Raw genomic sequence first — 16357 nt, forward strand, 5'->3', positions numbered from 1 at the left:
CACTTTCTGCCCTGTAGCGGGTAAATATTAAGTTTAAAAAAGGCTGCTTTTTCTGGGATAAAGTACATTTTCTGGGCATTCCGAAAACATGCATGACTGAAAATTGACAATTTTTGATATATGACGTTGTTGAAAGGAGTGAGCGATATGCATTAAAAAAATGGGCGTGACCTGGCGTCCGGCTTTATACGTTGCTGGAAGCAAACTGAATTTCACTATTGCGAGTTTGGCCTTAATGAAGACTTTATAATGTTTCACAGTATTGTTAATGTTTGCATACCTTGCACGGCCTTGTCGAGGTCCCGGCGCCTGGCGGCCAGAAGCTCTCGGAGCTGCGGGTGCCAGGCGGCCAGCTCCCGGGCCAGCCCGCCGCAGCGCTGGCGCAGGCTGGCGTCTTGCTGCCGGCTGAACAGCCGCACCAGCCGCCAGGCCACCAGCTCCGGCTGCACCTCGGGCCTGGGGACCACCTCCACGCTGCTGAGCCTGCACACGAACACGCAATCGGTTACAAAAATATTTTAATAGATTTTAATAGATCGCTTACATGGTGAGAGGGGAAGGCAACGAAGGAGAAAATGGTATGTACTCCCCCACATAGCACTCCCAAGGTAGACGACTCCAGGGGAGACCATAAAGAGATGGATTGACAGCTGGGAATCGACATCGCAGGAGACTAATCCCTCTTAAAAACGGGCCACAAGGACTATACAAAGAAGAAGAAGACGAAGAAGCTTAAATAGTAAGTTGATATGCAAATTAATATTGTGGTGTGCCCCTATTATCACATAATTTTTCTTTGACTTCAGCTTTGATCATTCGTTAGGGAACGCAACGTAGGAGACAATGGTATGCGCTGTGAGGAGAATGGAACCATCCAGACTCCCCCACATCGCATTATACGTCCAACCCCATGGTAGACGACTCCCGGGCAGACCACCAAAGAGATGGATCGACAGCTGGGAATCGACATCGCAGGAGGCTAATCCCTCTTAAAAACAGGCCACAAGGCCTACATCAAGAAGAAGAAGAAGAAGAAGAAGAAGAAGAAGAAGAAGAAGAAGAAGAAGAAGAAGAATAAATCAATATGAATGGTAAATGAAATCATGGTAATTTTAGTGTATTTAAATTAATTTTTTTATATACGATGTTATTGTGTGCAATTTCCCCACTGAAATAATGGCCCATTGTTCTATTATATATTCAAAATAATAAAATCGTGTTCATTGATATTTTTATTAGACAAAATTGGATTTCTTTTCTTTTTAGGTAATTATTTATGAAGTTTACGTCTACAAAATTAAAGAGAAAGCAGAGATGTGCTTTCATTATGTAAAGAGAGAAGGAATGTACAATGGATTCACGCCATTTAGATGTTCATTAAAAATAATTAATAGTCACGAAAAATTAATCAGCGATATTGAAATGGTATTACGGTAGAACCTCTCTTGTCTGCCTTCGGCTGGTTGTTCCAACCGTCAGTAAAGATGAACAGAACGATGTCGAACATGAAAACAATGCACGACCAAATCTGCCAGAGCCTGACATCTGGTCGTGTAAAAATTCCATGTAACCAGAGGAAATTTAAATTTAAATTCAGATAAAACAATATTTAATAATATAATAAATAATAATAGAACCCCTATCCGCACCCCAATGGTGCATAGGGCACTGCGTCATATAAACGCAGTGTTATCTTGATCGTTTACGCATGAAGGAACGGTGATCAGCCCTCCGCTTCAGGTACCAGTCCAGGGCAATATTGAATAAATATTACAGTGAAAAAATCACTTATATTTATTTGACCCCCCTGGGAATCGAACCCGGGACCTCCAGAACGGTAGCCAAGCGTGCTGACCATTACACTACGGAGGCGGACGTCGGACGACGACGTTTCAAAATACGTTATCAATGTTTCCTTTTACAAAAAATGTTGTTCCTTAACCCCCCTCCCTATATTTATTAACCTATATATACACCTAAATATATTTTTATTCGTTAGTTTTAATTCGTACCAGAAGATGAAAACAATTGTCGTTTTCGAAACTAGTCGTAAACAAAAATAAAACTCAATTAAGTGGATTTTTCAAGTGTTTCAATTTTTATTAAAATAATCATGTCTTTCCACAAACTTAATGCCGAATCAATAAATAATATAACCAGAGGGCATTTATGACTAGAGCCTAGTCACTAGACGCATGGATGTAGGGGATCTAGGAGTGTTTGTCCTGCCCTAGCAGGCGAGTATGGCGTTCCATCGTCTCTAATTACCCCTGGATTTACTGCATACTCCTCAAATATCGATGTATTATCAACATATCACAATTGAACTAGGTCGATAATACCGGGCGAGGATTTTTTTATTGACATCTCAACAAAGATGGAAACTTATATAGAAGTCTGGTTATTTACAGGGGCAACGACCTGTAATTGGTTGGTTTAAGTGATTACTTTATCACGTGTAATATTAATCATTCAACCCATGATTGACATACCACATCACTGAAATTTCTGAAGTTTTATAATATTTATGCTTTAATTGAAAATATCTTGCGCATGTCATTTCTTCGGCACCATCTAATATTGAATTTTGAATTTGAGTTTTATTAATTAATTAGAAGTCCTTTCAAACCTTCACGAATTCTCAACTCAGCCAGAGATAGTGCTGAGAACTCATATGTGAATGAACGTGTCAATTAAAAGATATTTACAGGTACCGAAATTAGAATAGTGGTAGTGTGGTTGTCAATCATAGGAAGAATGGTGAATGTTACACGTGTATAAAGCGATCTCTTAAACCAGCCTGTGAAAAGTCCTAAGCCCTGTAAATACCCAGACTTCCATATTCTTCTTCATCTTTGTTGAGAAGTCAAAGTAAACAACTCCTAAGTGGACAAACCCAGACTTGTAAACAAAGGTTAGGACGTAATTTATATTTAAAGCACTAACATTGTGATTTTCCATTTTATAGTTAAAATGTAACTTTGTTTTAAAATCACTATAAATTGATAGAGATTTTTAAACAAAGTAACATTTTAATCATAAAGATTAGGACAGTCAAAATATTTTATAAATAATAAAAAAAAATAATAAAACCCTTATCCGCACCCCAATGGTGCATAGGGCACTGCGTCATATAAACGCAGTGTTATCTTGATCGTTTACACATGAAGGAAAGGTGATCAGCCCTCCGCTTCAGGTACCAGTCCTGGGTAATATTGAATAAATATTACGTTGAAAAAATCACTCATATTTATTTTACCCCCCTGGGAATCGAACCCGGATCCTCCAGAACGGTAGCCGAGCGTGCTGACCATTACACTACGGAGGCGGACAAAACCCAAATAAATTAAAAAAAAAAAAATAATAATTTCATGTCATGAGAATTTTTTGGAACAAGACTTTTATAAAACCAATTACACTTTTCAATATTAAGCAAATTTCAGATGCTTGTAAATATAACAACATAACCTATGTGATGTAACAATGTACGGATATAATGAGATAATCATATGTTGTTCTGTGGACAGTGCAGTTATTTTTTGGGCATTGACCGCCTGGGAGTTTGAGAACACTTTTGTACGAATTCAAGAACTCGCCGAGTGAAGTGTTGCTACTATAAAAATAATATGACGTAAATGTAACCTTTTACAAAAAAGCCCTGTATGATTTTCAAACAGTTGGGTGATTTAGCTGTCTAGCAATTTTGACAGTGCTTTTAAACTGATGATTTCATATTAATTTTTGACATCTCATCAAAGATGAAGGCAAATTTGGAAATCTGGGCATTTACGGGGCTGACGACCGTCATAGGCGTTTAAGTGATCACTTTACACACGTGTTACATTCACCAATTCTACCCATTATTGACAACAATACTACTCAAATTCTTCGATGATCTATATATATGAACCAATTTAGAAACCTTGTTCTTGAATCACTAGAACTTCACTAGAGACATCTATTGGTGAGATGAAGAAAAGCTTTTTATTAAGCAGAAACTCTTATATTAGTTTGTGAGGTCTGAATCCTGGATTAGAATCAAACACATGAAAAACGACAGAAAATACCATTTTTATTTTTATTACTTAAGCTTATAATTTGACCAGATAATTTATTTACAACATTTAGAGTGTGTCCAAATACTTGTTCACAAAATCTGGATTATCTCCAATTACGAGAACAAGTATTTGGACACACTCAAAATGTTGATGATTTCAATATTGAAAAAGCTTTCTGGAATATGGGTACAAAATAAATAAAAATAGTGAGGGACATTGATACCATAAACCAAGCTAAGACACAAAATGCCGAACCCTCTTCTAGTGGAACGGAAGGTCTGCTGATGACAGCCAAAATTTTGACTTCTCCTGAGGAGTTTTACGTATTTTTTCTCCCAGCAACGAGCAAATACTGAGAAGTTCCTAATTAGCCCCACATCAAATTATCCCTCCTGTTCCCAACACTTTGATTCTGATTAAAATAAAACATATTTTTAGCTTGAAGTAACTAAATCCATTTATTGATCTTGTACATAAGGTAAATAATAAATATCCATCTAAAAAAACCTAACCAAGTCTATTATTTTATGAAATTTCAACATAGATGAAGAAGAATATGTAAGTCTAGGCATTTACAAGGCTGGCTTGAGTTATCACTTTACACACGTGTAACATTCACCAATACTACCCATGATTGGCAACCAAACTATTCATATTCTTGGAACTTCTAGATGTATTAATTAAACTCGAAACACTGTCCTTAAATTCAATAGATTTCACGAGAGACATCTATGGTGGGATAGGGCAAGATTTTTGATTAAACAGAAAATATTTCATTTGTATGTGAGGTCCGAATCCTAGGTTATTTAAGAGTTTACTTAATAACTTTTTAAATTAAAAAAAACTTCATTAAATCGATGTATTATGAACATAGAAATTATGTTGCAATAATTTAAAAAAAATCGAAATATTTATCAACGATGACAAAATTACACACAAATATCCACAAATCACTCACTCCTTTCAAGAACGTCATAAATAAAAAAACTTGATTTTTCAGGAGAACGTTTTGAAAGTTAAAGAAAATATAATACAATGTATTAAAAATAAATATCAAGCCACTTATTGAACTTTTTACTGTGCAACAGATCTTTTTAGGTAAAACCTGAAGGTTATTTCTCCATTTGAAAAATATTAAGTAGGTATATTTGAAAAAATAAATAAACAATACCTTTACTTCAAAATGCAAAAACAACACTTTCTGCCCTGTAGCGGGTAAATATTAAGTTAAACATATGCCTCTTTTGCTGGGATATAGTATATTTTTTGGGCATTCCGAAAACATGCACAACTGAAAATTGATGATTTTTGATATATAACGTTCTTAAAAGGAGTGAGCGAAATGTCATTGCTATACAAGTTACATTATACTAACTGATAGACGGACTTCGACGTTCATTAACGTCGATACTCCTTTATGGAAAATTCGCACTGACGTTCATTTACGTCCATACTCCCGGACAGGTTAAGTTTTAAAATTTTTAAGAAAAGCTCAAAAGTACTGTTTTTAACTTGCGGCTATTTGCCTTTGCACATTAGTACATATATTTTACAAACAAGAGACATTTTTCAGATTTATTACATCTGTTATTTCAAAGATATTGTATGTTGATTCTAACTGCTTTAAAATACGTTACTTTTTTACCGTATGGTGTCAAAATATATTTTTAGAGAAATAATTGGACGACCAAATACAAAGTAACAGTGAATCCCAAACGAATTTTCACACTGAATTATTGTCAAATTCCATTCTTCAAAATGGTTCTCATAACTATGTGATATTTCATTTGTATAAATTATTTGCATTCATATAATAGACACTTCCACAAAACAAAGAAATTGATGCCACGGGACTTGTAACGATAAATCGCTCACTCTTTTCAACAACGTCATATATCAAAAATCGTCAATTTTCAGCTGTGCATGTTTTCGGATTACCTAGAAAATGTACTATATCCCAGAAAAACAGGCATATTTTTAACATAATATTTACCCGCTACAGGGCAGAAAGTATTGTTTTTGTATTTTGAAGAAAAGGTATTGTTTAATTATTTTTTCTAAATATATTTAATATTTTTTTCAAATGGAGAAAAAACCTTCAGGTCTTACCTAAAAAGATCTGTTGCACAGTAAAAAGTTCAAAAAGTGGCTTAGTATTTATTTTTAACACATTGTATAATATTTTTAAACTTTAAAAACGTTCTCCTGAAAAATCAAGATTTTTTATTTATGACATTCTTGAAAGTAGTGAGCGATATACCATATGTAAAAAAAGTAGAATTCAATCCAATAACCGTGTTTAATTTTGGATATATTACCCAACAATGGTATACTATTTGAAATATCCAAATTTAGAATTTTTATTAGTATTATTATCAGTCATGTTTGAAGTGTGTTCATATTAATAAATAATGCATACATAAGTATTGTAAATCGATTTACGGGACTCAATAGGTAACATAAACAGTAAAATAAAATAAAAAATAAGGCGTCGAAAATATTTATGGCCAATATTATTCTACAGATGAAATTCCTTTTGATATGTAATAAAAAATCTTAGGTTACCGTTTTTTATTATATTGTTCATATAGGAGACGTTTCACGATCGCTAATTGGATAACCCATATAGACCTGGTTTCCATACGATGGGACCCGAACCCTGTTGCTTACCAGAGCTGGATATAATGTAAAGCCTGGGTCACCAAAATACTAATTTGCCATTTCGCAGGGGGAGGCAGATCCACATACCAATCTATATTTGCAATTTTCCTCGCCTCTTCCACATTCATGCGTCTCCTCAAACATACCCGCTGATTATTCCAACTCGTAACCTGACCATGCCCGATCAACTATATCCACCCAACCATCCCTAATGTTCGGATGTGAAGCATGGAGTTGGCAAAAGAAGGATGAAAGTCGACTGAATGCAGTAAAAATGCGATCTCTCAGACGAATGTGCGCCAAAATGAAGCATGATTGATTTTCTTATGGTGAAATAAGGAAAGAATGCAAGATTGAGATAAGCATTTTCGATAAAATTAAGAAAGATGTGTTGAGATGGTTTGCACATATGAACGAATGAGTGAGGAAACAACTGTAAAACATTTATGAGGCGAAAGTGCTTGAAATAGAAGCAGAGGATGACTGAAGATGACTTGACATGATCGAGTATTTCAAATATTTAAACGTGGTCAGGTCAGAAGTCGGAATAATCGGCGGGTATGTATGAGGAGTCGCATGAATATAGAAGAGGCGAATAATAACACTATCCTTATCATTCATCGTTCACTTTGTGTAATACCACTTAATGACCGAGATAATGAACGAGAAACCGAAATAAACAAAACTAACGATGAATGATAAGGAGAGTGTTATATTACCATACCACATAGTCAACAATGCTTTTAATATACAAAATAGAAGCGAAAAATGTTTGCAAAGACATTAAGGAGAGAACGAATGAAACGCGAATGAAGCTGAGAAGAGGAGCAGAGGAAGACCGAAAATGATATGAAACATCTATAGTTTTTTTTATATGAAGGGAAATTAAAGTATGAGCATCCCAGAGCTTACGACCTGGCGTTGTTCGATTTCCAGATGAGTCAAAATAAATAAATGTTATTTTTCACTTATATCCATATTTAATATTACCCTTGACTGGTAGTTTATGAGGAGAATGTGGTTGGTAATAGAAGCAGAGGAAGATCGAGGAACATTTGGGATGATCAAGTATTTCAAAAGTCGGAATGATCGGTGGGTATGTATAAAGAGATGCATAAACATAGAAAGAAGCTAAACTGGCAGTGCACAACGGAGTCCTGGTTCCAACTCTAATGTATGGAAGTGAAACATAGGAGTTGGCAAAAGAAGGATGAAAGTGGACTGAATGCAGTTGAAATGCGATCTCTCAGAAAAATGTGCGACAAAACGATGTATGATAGATGTGCGAATAGTGAAATAAGGTAGGAATGCAAAGCTGAGATAAGTACTATCGATAAAATAAAGAAAGGCGTGTTGAGATGGTTTGGACATGTAGAACGAATGAGTGAGGAAAGAACGGTAAAACAAATATATGAGGCGAATGTAGTTGGTAAAAGATGGAGAGGAAAACCAAGCAAAATTTGGCATCATCAAGTATTTGAAATACTAGAATGGAGTCAGGAGTCGAAAAATACAGTAGCTATAAACTATCAATAAAGTTAAGAAAGGTTTGTTGAGATGGTTTGGACATGTAGAACGAATGAGTGAGGAAAGAACGGTAAAACAAATTTATGAGACGACTGTAAGTGGAAAAAGGAGCGGAGAAAGACCGAGAAAAACATGGCACAATCAGGTGTGCCAAATACTTGAAAGTGGTCAGGTTAGGAGTCGTAACTAATGGCGGGTATGTAAGATGAAGAATGTTTGCAAAGACAGAGTGGTGTGGCGTTCTATTCTCTCTGCCTACCCCTGCGGTGAAGGGGCGTGACTGCTTGTTAGTTTCATAGCAGTTAGTCATGAATGAAATTATCCGTCATTACTTTTATTAACTGTTGATAATTGACTCGTTTTAAAGCCTGTGAGGTCCTTTTAAGTGTGGTTTGAATATCTAGCAGTGGGTGTGCGAACCATATAACGTAAATGTACCGTTAGCTATTTTGCGACGGATTAATTTATTGCCGAAACGCCTCCGGTGGAGTTCGAACCGGGATTTTTCGGTCAGAAGAACGACAACAAAGAGCGAACTGCGCTCCATTGATTACGGTGAAGCTGGAAGCAATATCGAAGATATTTCACAGTTACGAATTGAAACAATGATTTTTCATTCACTGTATTTTTTTTATTTATTTATTTATTTTATTCATTTAATATATTTACATTTTTATTTATAACATAATACATTTGAATCATTTATACATATGGAGAACTTTTATATTTCGATTCGATGTGCCTCTCCACTCGGACTTACACTCGTGGTTTAATGTTATACAATAAAAGATATAATAGTTTTTTTGTATATTTTTTCAAGATTTAAATGTATAGAGCTTTAATTTTTTTCTCAAGTATTTTTATATCATGTATTTTTTTTATTTCTTTAGGGAGTTTATTGAAATGTTTGATAGCCAAATATTTGAAGTTTAGCTGAAATTGCTTGGTGTTGCATTTTGGAAAAGAAAAATCGTTTGAGAATCTCGATGATATATTTTTTGTTAAATTTAAATAGTTGCGGTTTTTTTTATAAATGGATTCTATATTTGGGCCTTAAAATTTTTTAAATAATAATTTTGTTGGATTTATGTTTTTTTTTTAAAAAATAACTTTAATTATGGTTTTCTGTACTGTTTTCACAGAGTTCAGTATGTTGTTGTATGAGCCTCCCCATGCAATAATGCCATACTGTAGTAGTGAGTGGACGATAGCATAGTAAACTCTTTTTAGGTTGTCGATGGTTAGTATGTTTCGAATTCTAATGAATACATATATGCATTTTCTTATTTATTTTACTAGTTCATTAATGTGACTATGGTATTTCGAGTGTTGATCTATTATTACACCTAGATATTTTATTATGGAGATATTTTTATTTATTTTATTTTTGGAGTCAGAAAACCAAACAATATAAGAGTCATATTTTTTATTGATTTGGCATTAAGGCGGCATAGTCGATAGCCCGTAAATTAATTTTTTTTAAACCCAGGTAACATTAATCGCAATTGAAATTTATATTATTTTTTGACATCTCATCAAAGATGAAGAAGAATATGGAAGTCTGGGCATTTACAGGACTTACGACCGTCATAGGCTGGTTTAAGTGAACACTTTACACATGCCTGTAGGAAGACCTACCGCCATGCTGAACAATAACACGACGGATATTGATCTGTTCCATGTATCTGAAGGGGTATTCCGAAGCGAGATTCTTCTACTAATTTAACAAGAGTGTTTTTACCTACTTTGTAATTTATGTTATTAATCATATAAGTAGTGATATAATATTCATCATAGTGTATTATTTATGTGTGTATGCAGTGCCCTATGCACCATTGAAAAAGGTTTTGTTAAAAATGCATTAAGGCGTACATGTTTTAGAAATAAGTAAAAATTATAATTGTACCTACACACAGTCATCGGCTGTCCAAACTCAAAACACAGTAAGGGACATTTTTTTTGTAGTACGTTTTATTTTGCATTTTTGGACTAAGTAGAATCTACTTGGTCCAAAAATGCAAAATAAAACGTACTAAAAAAATGTCCCTTACTGTGTTTTGAGTTTGGACAGCCGTCATGTAGGTTAACTTCTAGTTTGTATCTTCAAATTTGTGAGAATTATGTCTTCATATTAAATTATCAATAAATAATGATGATTCAAATTAAGCACACGGTGCATTAGCAGGTGTGGCAGTAATAAAAATAAAGAAATGAAGATTTTTGACTTATGATATGACACCCAATAAAACATGGGATAATAAAATGGAAAATAATTCCGAGTCGTCAATCCCATGCAGAGATGGATTTATCGGTAAAATAACCTAAAAATATCCCGCCCACTGTTTAATGGAAGGTTTTCGAGTTATTATGACCATTCAAAACCCAGTCGCCTTCCGCAACTTCAGAAACAGAAAACAGAAAATTCTTAATTTATTTACAACATTTTGAGTATGTCCAAATACTTGTTCACCAATCTGGATTATCTCCTATGGATCATTTTCGTGAGGTGTTATTATTGGCTAATAAATTTAAATGAAAAATCACACGACTATCGGTAATATTCTTAATGAAATCTATACAGAAATAAGGGAGATGTCAAGGTTTAAACTTTAGAAATTTTAATAAAAAGTAAATTGAATACCGCTTTACGTCATCAAATTTTACGTTATGGGGCGTATCCCCTTATGTATCTGCTTTATAGAGCTGTTATAGTAATAGTGTGGATTCGTTTCTGTGACATCATTCATTATCAACTTACAAAAACAACGTTTTTACGAAGGCAAATTTTGCTAAGGAAAATGATGAATTAAAATATTGATTGTTATAAACACAAAACGAGTCTTACACAATCCTTTGTGATAATACTGAGTTATTTTTCATATTATATCCAGATTGGTGAACAAGTATTTGGACACACTCAAAGTGTTGTAAATAAATTATCTGGTCAAATTATAAGCCGAAATAATAAAATGAAAAGGATAATATATGGCGTTTCTCATTTATGTGTTTATAATCCAGGATTCGGACTTCACATACAGATTAAAGAGTTTTGTGCTCAATAAAAAGGCTTCTTCATCTCACTAATAGATGTCTCTAGTAAAAAATCTAATGATTCAAGTACAATGTTTCAAAACTAAATCATATATGATCAATTTTCGAAATGGTACATTGTATTTCATATATGTACATGATATATGATTTATGTTGGGCCATAAGGTTTCGGGAATGCATAAATATGTGCTCGCCGTAAACAATATGTTACAAGATACAAGAATGCACTGGGTTTGGTGAGCGGACCGGTTATCCAACAATTTGACCGCTAACGGTAAAAAGATTTCATTTTCACATCATCACACCCAACTTCATCCGGCCATTGTGTCACTACAGGCTGTTCTTAAACTAGCTATCCATTTTATTTATTTATTAAATTAAAAAAAAACTCGATATTATAGGCCTCCAGGCCTCTCCTTTACATTTTGCATTAAATATTAGAGTGAAAAAATCATTTAAATTTATTTAACTCTTATCTTGATCATTAACACATGAAGGAAATGTGATCAGCAATCCGGTTCAGGTACCAGTCCAGGGTTATATTGAAAAAATCACAAATATTTATTGGACCCCCCCCCCAGGAATCGAACCAGGGACCTCCAAAACGGTAGCAGAGCGTGCTGACCATTATACTACGGAGGCGGACAATCGAGGAATCACAATGGGAATATTTTCAAAAACGGACTAGATGACAAATTTAATGAATTATTAATTATTATGGGTAGATTTTTATTAATTGCTTTACTTATTTCTAATAATTTAAAATTATCTCCACAAAGACCAGTTTTATTTTTGTATAAAAAATTTTATGCCCATTTATTAAAAAAAAATTGTATTCTATGTATTGATTAGATATTGACTTCTTGACAGATGTTTTCACTCACCATTTTCAATGTTTTCGATTGCATTGTGGTTTCGTAGATTCTTAAATAAATTCGCCGTTTTTTTTTTAAATAGGTCAGACTGAGCCAAAGTAACGAGTAACAGGGTACAAGTTATTAATAAATTATCGATATTATGTCGGATCACGGATTATTCTCAATATTTCTATAAATGTAAGAACAGTACGAAACGTTTGGAACACGGTGTAGAAAAATACCAGAATATAATTATCGTTTTCCCCGAGGCAAAGTTTTACTTAAATTTAATATCTTTTTCAAATTGTCAGCAGAAAACTTTCTTAATTAGCCACATTTTTGGGTTTTTGTGTTGAATAAGATCATTAACGCTTAAGTCTGAATAATCCGATTCAATAGCGGTATTTGTATAAACAAATTATAAATAAAATAGATTCATTCAAAAATTTTTTGAGAGTTTCCATTTTTTTAACAAATTTGGAAAATGTACAACGCTTACTCTAGGCAACTAGAAATAGCTGAAATGCGAATGCTTAGATGGTCAGCTGGAGTGTCCCTTAGAGACAAAATAAAGAGTTCACGCATTCGTAGAGGCCTAGCTGTAACTGACATCAATAGTAAGGTAGAAGAAAGGCAATTGAGATGGTATGGGCACATAGGACGCAGAGAACTTGATCATATTGTGAACCAGGCAATCGCCATGGATCTAAAGAAAGATGAAAGAATTCATGGATGCTGCAGAAATATGATTCTAAGGAATGGCCTAGGTGGCGTTGTCCATGATAGAAGGGCCTACAACCTGAGGACGAGGAGAGCTGACCTCAACAGCCTATAAAGACGATAAGTTGGGATGGAGCTAGGAAGAAGTAGAGATCATGAATAATTGTCGGGAGTGTTTTCTTCTCACATCTGGTCGTAGTAATGTTTTTTTTTTCACAAGAACCCTGATTGTACCTTCTGCATTCAAATTATTTATAATACTTAAAACAATTAATAAGTATGAAATTCGTAGCAATTAAATTTTGTTAATTTTTTTTACTGTACAGACGCATACAGATGCGGCCCTTGGGAAACTTTTAGATCATCGATACGGCCCGGGGTGCAATTTGGGTTGACCAGCCATGTATTAGAACATATAACCTTTTTTCATTAATTGATTCGGTAGTCACTTTGTGGTAAAATCTATCCATTTTTAATTAATGTTTTACTTAGTAAATACCACTATTTCTTAAAATCTACTGTGACACGTGTTTCGATGCATTCCGCATCATCCAAGGACCCAACTCTAAAATTTAGAATTAGGTTCACATACGGTGTTTGAAAATGATGCGGAATGCATCGAAACACGTGTCACAGTAGATTTTAAGAAATAGTGGTATTTACTAAGTAAAACATTAATTAAAAACATATAACCTTGTTAGACATTGTAATGGACGTAATTGGTTTTTTGCCAGGTTCGATTTTTCAAAATGAATCAATGCCATATTTTGGGTAAAATTTAATAGCGCGGTTATCTACGCGCACATCCGTACTAAATTTTATAATATTTGGCCTTCTACGGCATCTACATATTGATGAACACATTACAATTTAACGCTATGAGTAATACTTGATCATAAAACATGGTTATAATGATTAATGCACTTTAAATATTTTTACCACCTCAAAATAAAAATAAGTGATTTTGTTATTCTTAAATATATTGAATATTATCCTGGAATAGTACCTTAAGCGCATGGCGCAGGTTTGATCATCTTGCCTTCATATGATTAACGATCAATGTTACACTGAATGTATGCAATACAGCGCCCTATGCACCATTTGATGCGGTTAAGGGTAAGAAAAAATGGTAAACATTTACAACCTTTTTAGTGTGTCCAAATACTTGTTCACAAAATCTGGATTATCTCCAATTACAGGAGTTATTTTCATATTATTTTTTGACATCTCATCAAAGATGAAGAAGAATATGGAAGTCTGGGCTTAAATAATAAAAATGAAAATGGTATTTTCTGGCGTTTCTCATGTGTGTGATTATAATCCAGGATTTGGACTTCACATACTAATATAAGAGTTTCTGCTTAGTAAAAAGCTTCTTTACATCTCACCAATAGATGTCTCTAGTGAAGTTCTAGTGATTCAAGAACAAGGTTTCATAACAAGGGTTCATATATAAAGAACTTCCAAGAATTTGAGTAGTGTGGTTGTCAATAATGGGTAGAATTGGTGAATGTTACACGTGTGTAAAGTGATCACTTAAACCAGCCGATGACGGTCGTCAGCCCCGTTAATGCCCAGACTTCCATATTCTTCTTTATCTTTGATGAGATGTCAAAAAATAATATGGTAAACATTGTTGATCTGCGGGGTACAAGCGTTTTATTAAAGTATTACTTGGTAGATTTAAGCGACTGACCAGTTTTGAGGAGAGACATTTCTAGAGTTCACTTGGTAGACTCTGTGGGTATGTTGTTGTCACCAATTTGTCACCAGCACATTCCTTAGGTTACAAATTATATTTGAAATAAATCTCACCTATTGTAGAGGGTCTCCAGTAAATGTGCAGAATGAGGTAGAGCTTCTGCCAGTAGGTCTATCGGCAGTTCTGAAGCAACCCCTTGAAGAACGCCAGCTCCGAGCCTTGACAGAAGGGTGGCAGCCTCCCTGAACTGCCTACCCTCAGACAGCAGCAGGACTCTTCGTAGAGCCTGGCGTGGTGATGTATACGTGTTCCTTTCCCTTTCTCTCTCGCGTCGTATTCTCTCTCTGCTCTCGTTCATTGTGGAGTTCAGCTTTGATCAATGGTCCATCTAACTGTCTGATACCTTTATTTGTCTTATCAGACTATCCTTATAATGTCCCATCAATATGACACGATGGAAAATCCACGATACAGTTTTTGGTCAAACGTCAACACTTTTGGTTCGGATGAAATTGTTTAAATTTTTGCATTGATTACATCTATTATGGTCACTTTTGTGTGTTAAAAAAGTCATTTAATTTTTTCACATCTTATAAATGAAGCACAAAATAAGATTGAGCATCTAATTATTTATATATTATTAGTTCTTCTCTCACACTTTATTATTTATTTATTAAATTAATAAAAGTTAAATTAACTGTATTCTTATCTTTGTCGTTTGAGCCTGTAAGGTTTACATGGCTTAAACATATTAAAATGTATTATTTTTTGTCAAATAATAATATGAAAAATACTCCTATAATTGGAAATAATCCAGATTTGTGAAAAAGTATTTGGACAAACTCAAAATGTTGTATTTTATGACGCAATTAAAAAACAGTCCATGAATCAAAATTCAGATATTAATGAAAAGATTTTGCTGTTAGCTGTTATTTAAGATTAGTTTTTGGTCCATATTAACACCAAGCAATATTAGATCAAATTTTTATCCATCACTTTTAATTATGTTCGAGATTTCTCAACCTATTGATTTTAGTTTTCAGGGCGTTTAGTTTAGTTTTCCCTTTCTGATGGTGTCTTTATTGAATCAAGTCAAGTGTTGACCACTTGTAGTTTTGCTTTTCACTTGACATTACTTTGAGCACTTCCCGCACAGACGTATGATTACTTAAAACATCAATTGGCTGAGCCGTTTTCACTTTTTTTACTGGCGACTTATTCACTCGACTGTTATGAATGTCGTAGCACCTCGGAGTGGTGTTGAACTTGCACAAAAACTCACTTTCGATTCGGGAAAACTGTTTGAAAATACACACATGTGTGTTATTTGTCTTGGCTAGGAGAGATTTCACATCTGCGAGAGAGCGTTCTGAAGATGCTGCAAAAAAATAGAAACGGGAGAGTGAATTATACATTTTTCTAAAGTAATAAATATCTCTTTGCAGTCATAATGACATGGATAATCGTAAATTATACATATTTGTAGAGAAATACAGATTTATAAAAATCATCAAAATTAAGTCGAGTTGGTTATAATGTTATGCTGATTCAGATAATAATAGTTTTCAAGCACAAATAATTGGCTCGTATTTTCTATTTAAAACAAAAAAGTAAATCACTATGGTTCTGGAAAATTTTATTGGTTTGTATTATTTTTTGACATCTCATCAAAGATGAAGAAGAATATGGAAGTCTGGGCATTTACGGGGCTGACGACCGTCATCGGCTGGTTTAAGTGATCACTTTACACACGTGTAACATTCACCAATTCTACCCATTAT

At 34.1% G+C, this 16357-nt stretch overlaps 1 protein-coding gene across 1 annotated transcript in view; it reads right to left on the reverse strand.

Annotated features, from left to right (window-relative positions):
- The window catches only part of LOC148305188 (uncharacterized), a 59370-nt gene that overhangs the window by 32013 nt on the left and 11000 nt on the right, over nt 1-16357 (reverse strand). Inside the window, exons 2-3 of the mRNA XM_088267103.1 lie at nt 14690-15954; nt 281-483 (exon numbers count right to left, since the gene is read on the reverse strand). Of these exons, the coding sequence (XP_088123229.1) occupies nt 281-483; nt 14690-14934 (448 nt within the window). The 5' untranslated portion in view covers nt 14935-15954. The remainder of the gene's footprint in view (nt 1-280; nt 484-14689; nt 15955-16357) is intronic.

The sequence above is a fragment of the Brachycentrus maculatus genome, unplaced genomic scaffold (assembly GCF_059751285.1).
Source record: "Brachycentrus maculatus isolate JH-2025_06_01 unplaced genomic scaffold, ASM5975128v1 h1tg000282l, whole genome shotgun sequence".
Classification (NCBI taxonomy): domain Eukaryota; kingdom Metazoa; phylum Arthropoda; class Insecta; order Trichoptera; family Brachycentridae; genus Brachycentrus; species Brachycentrus maculatus.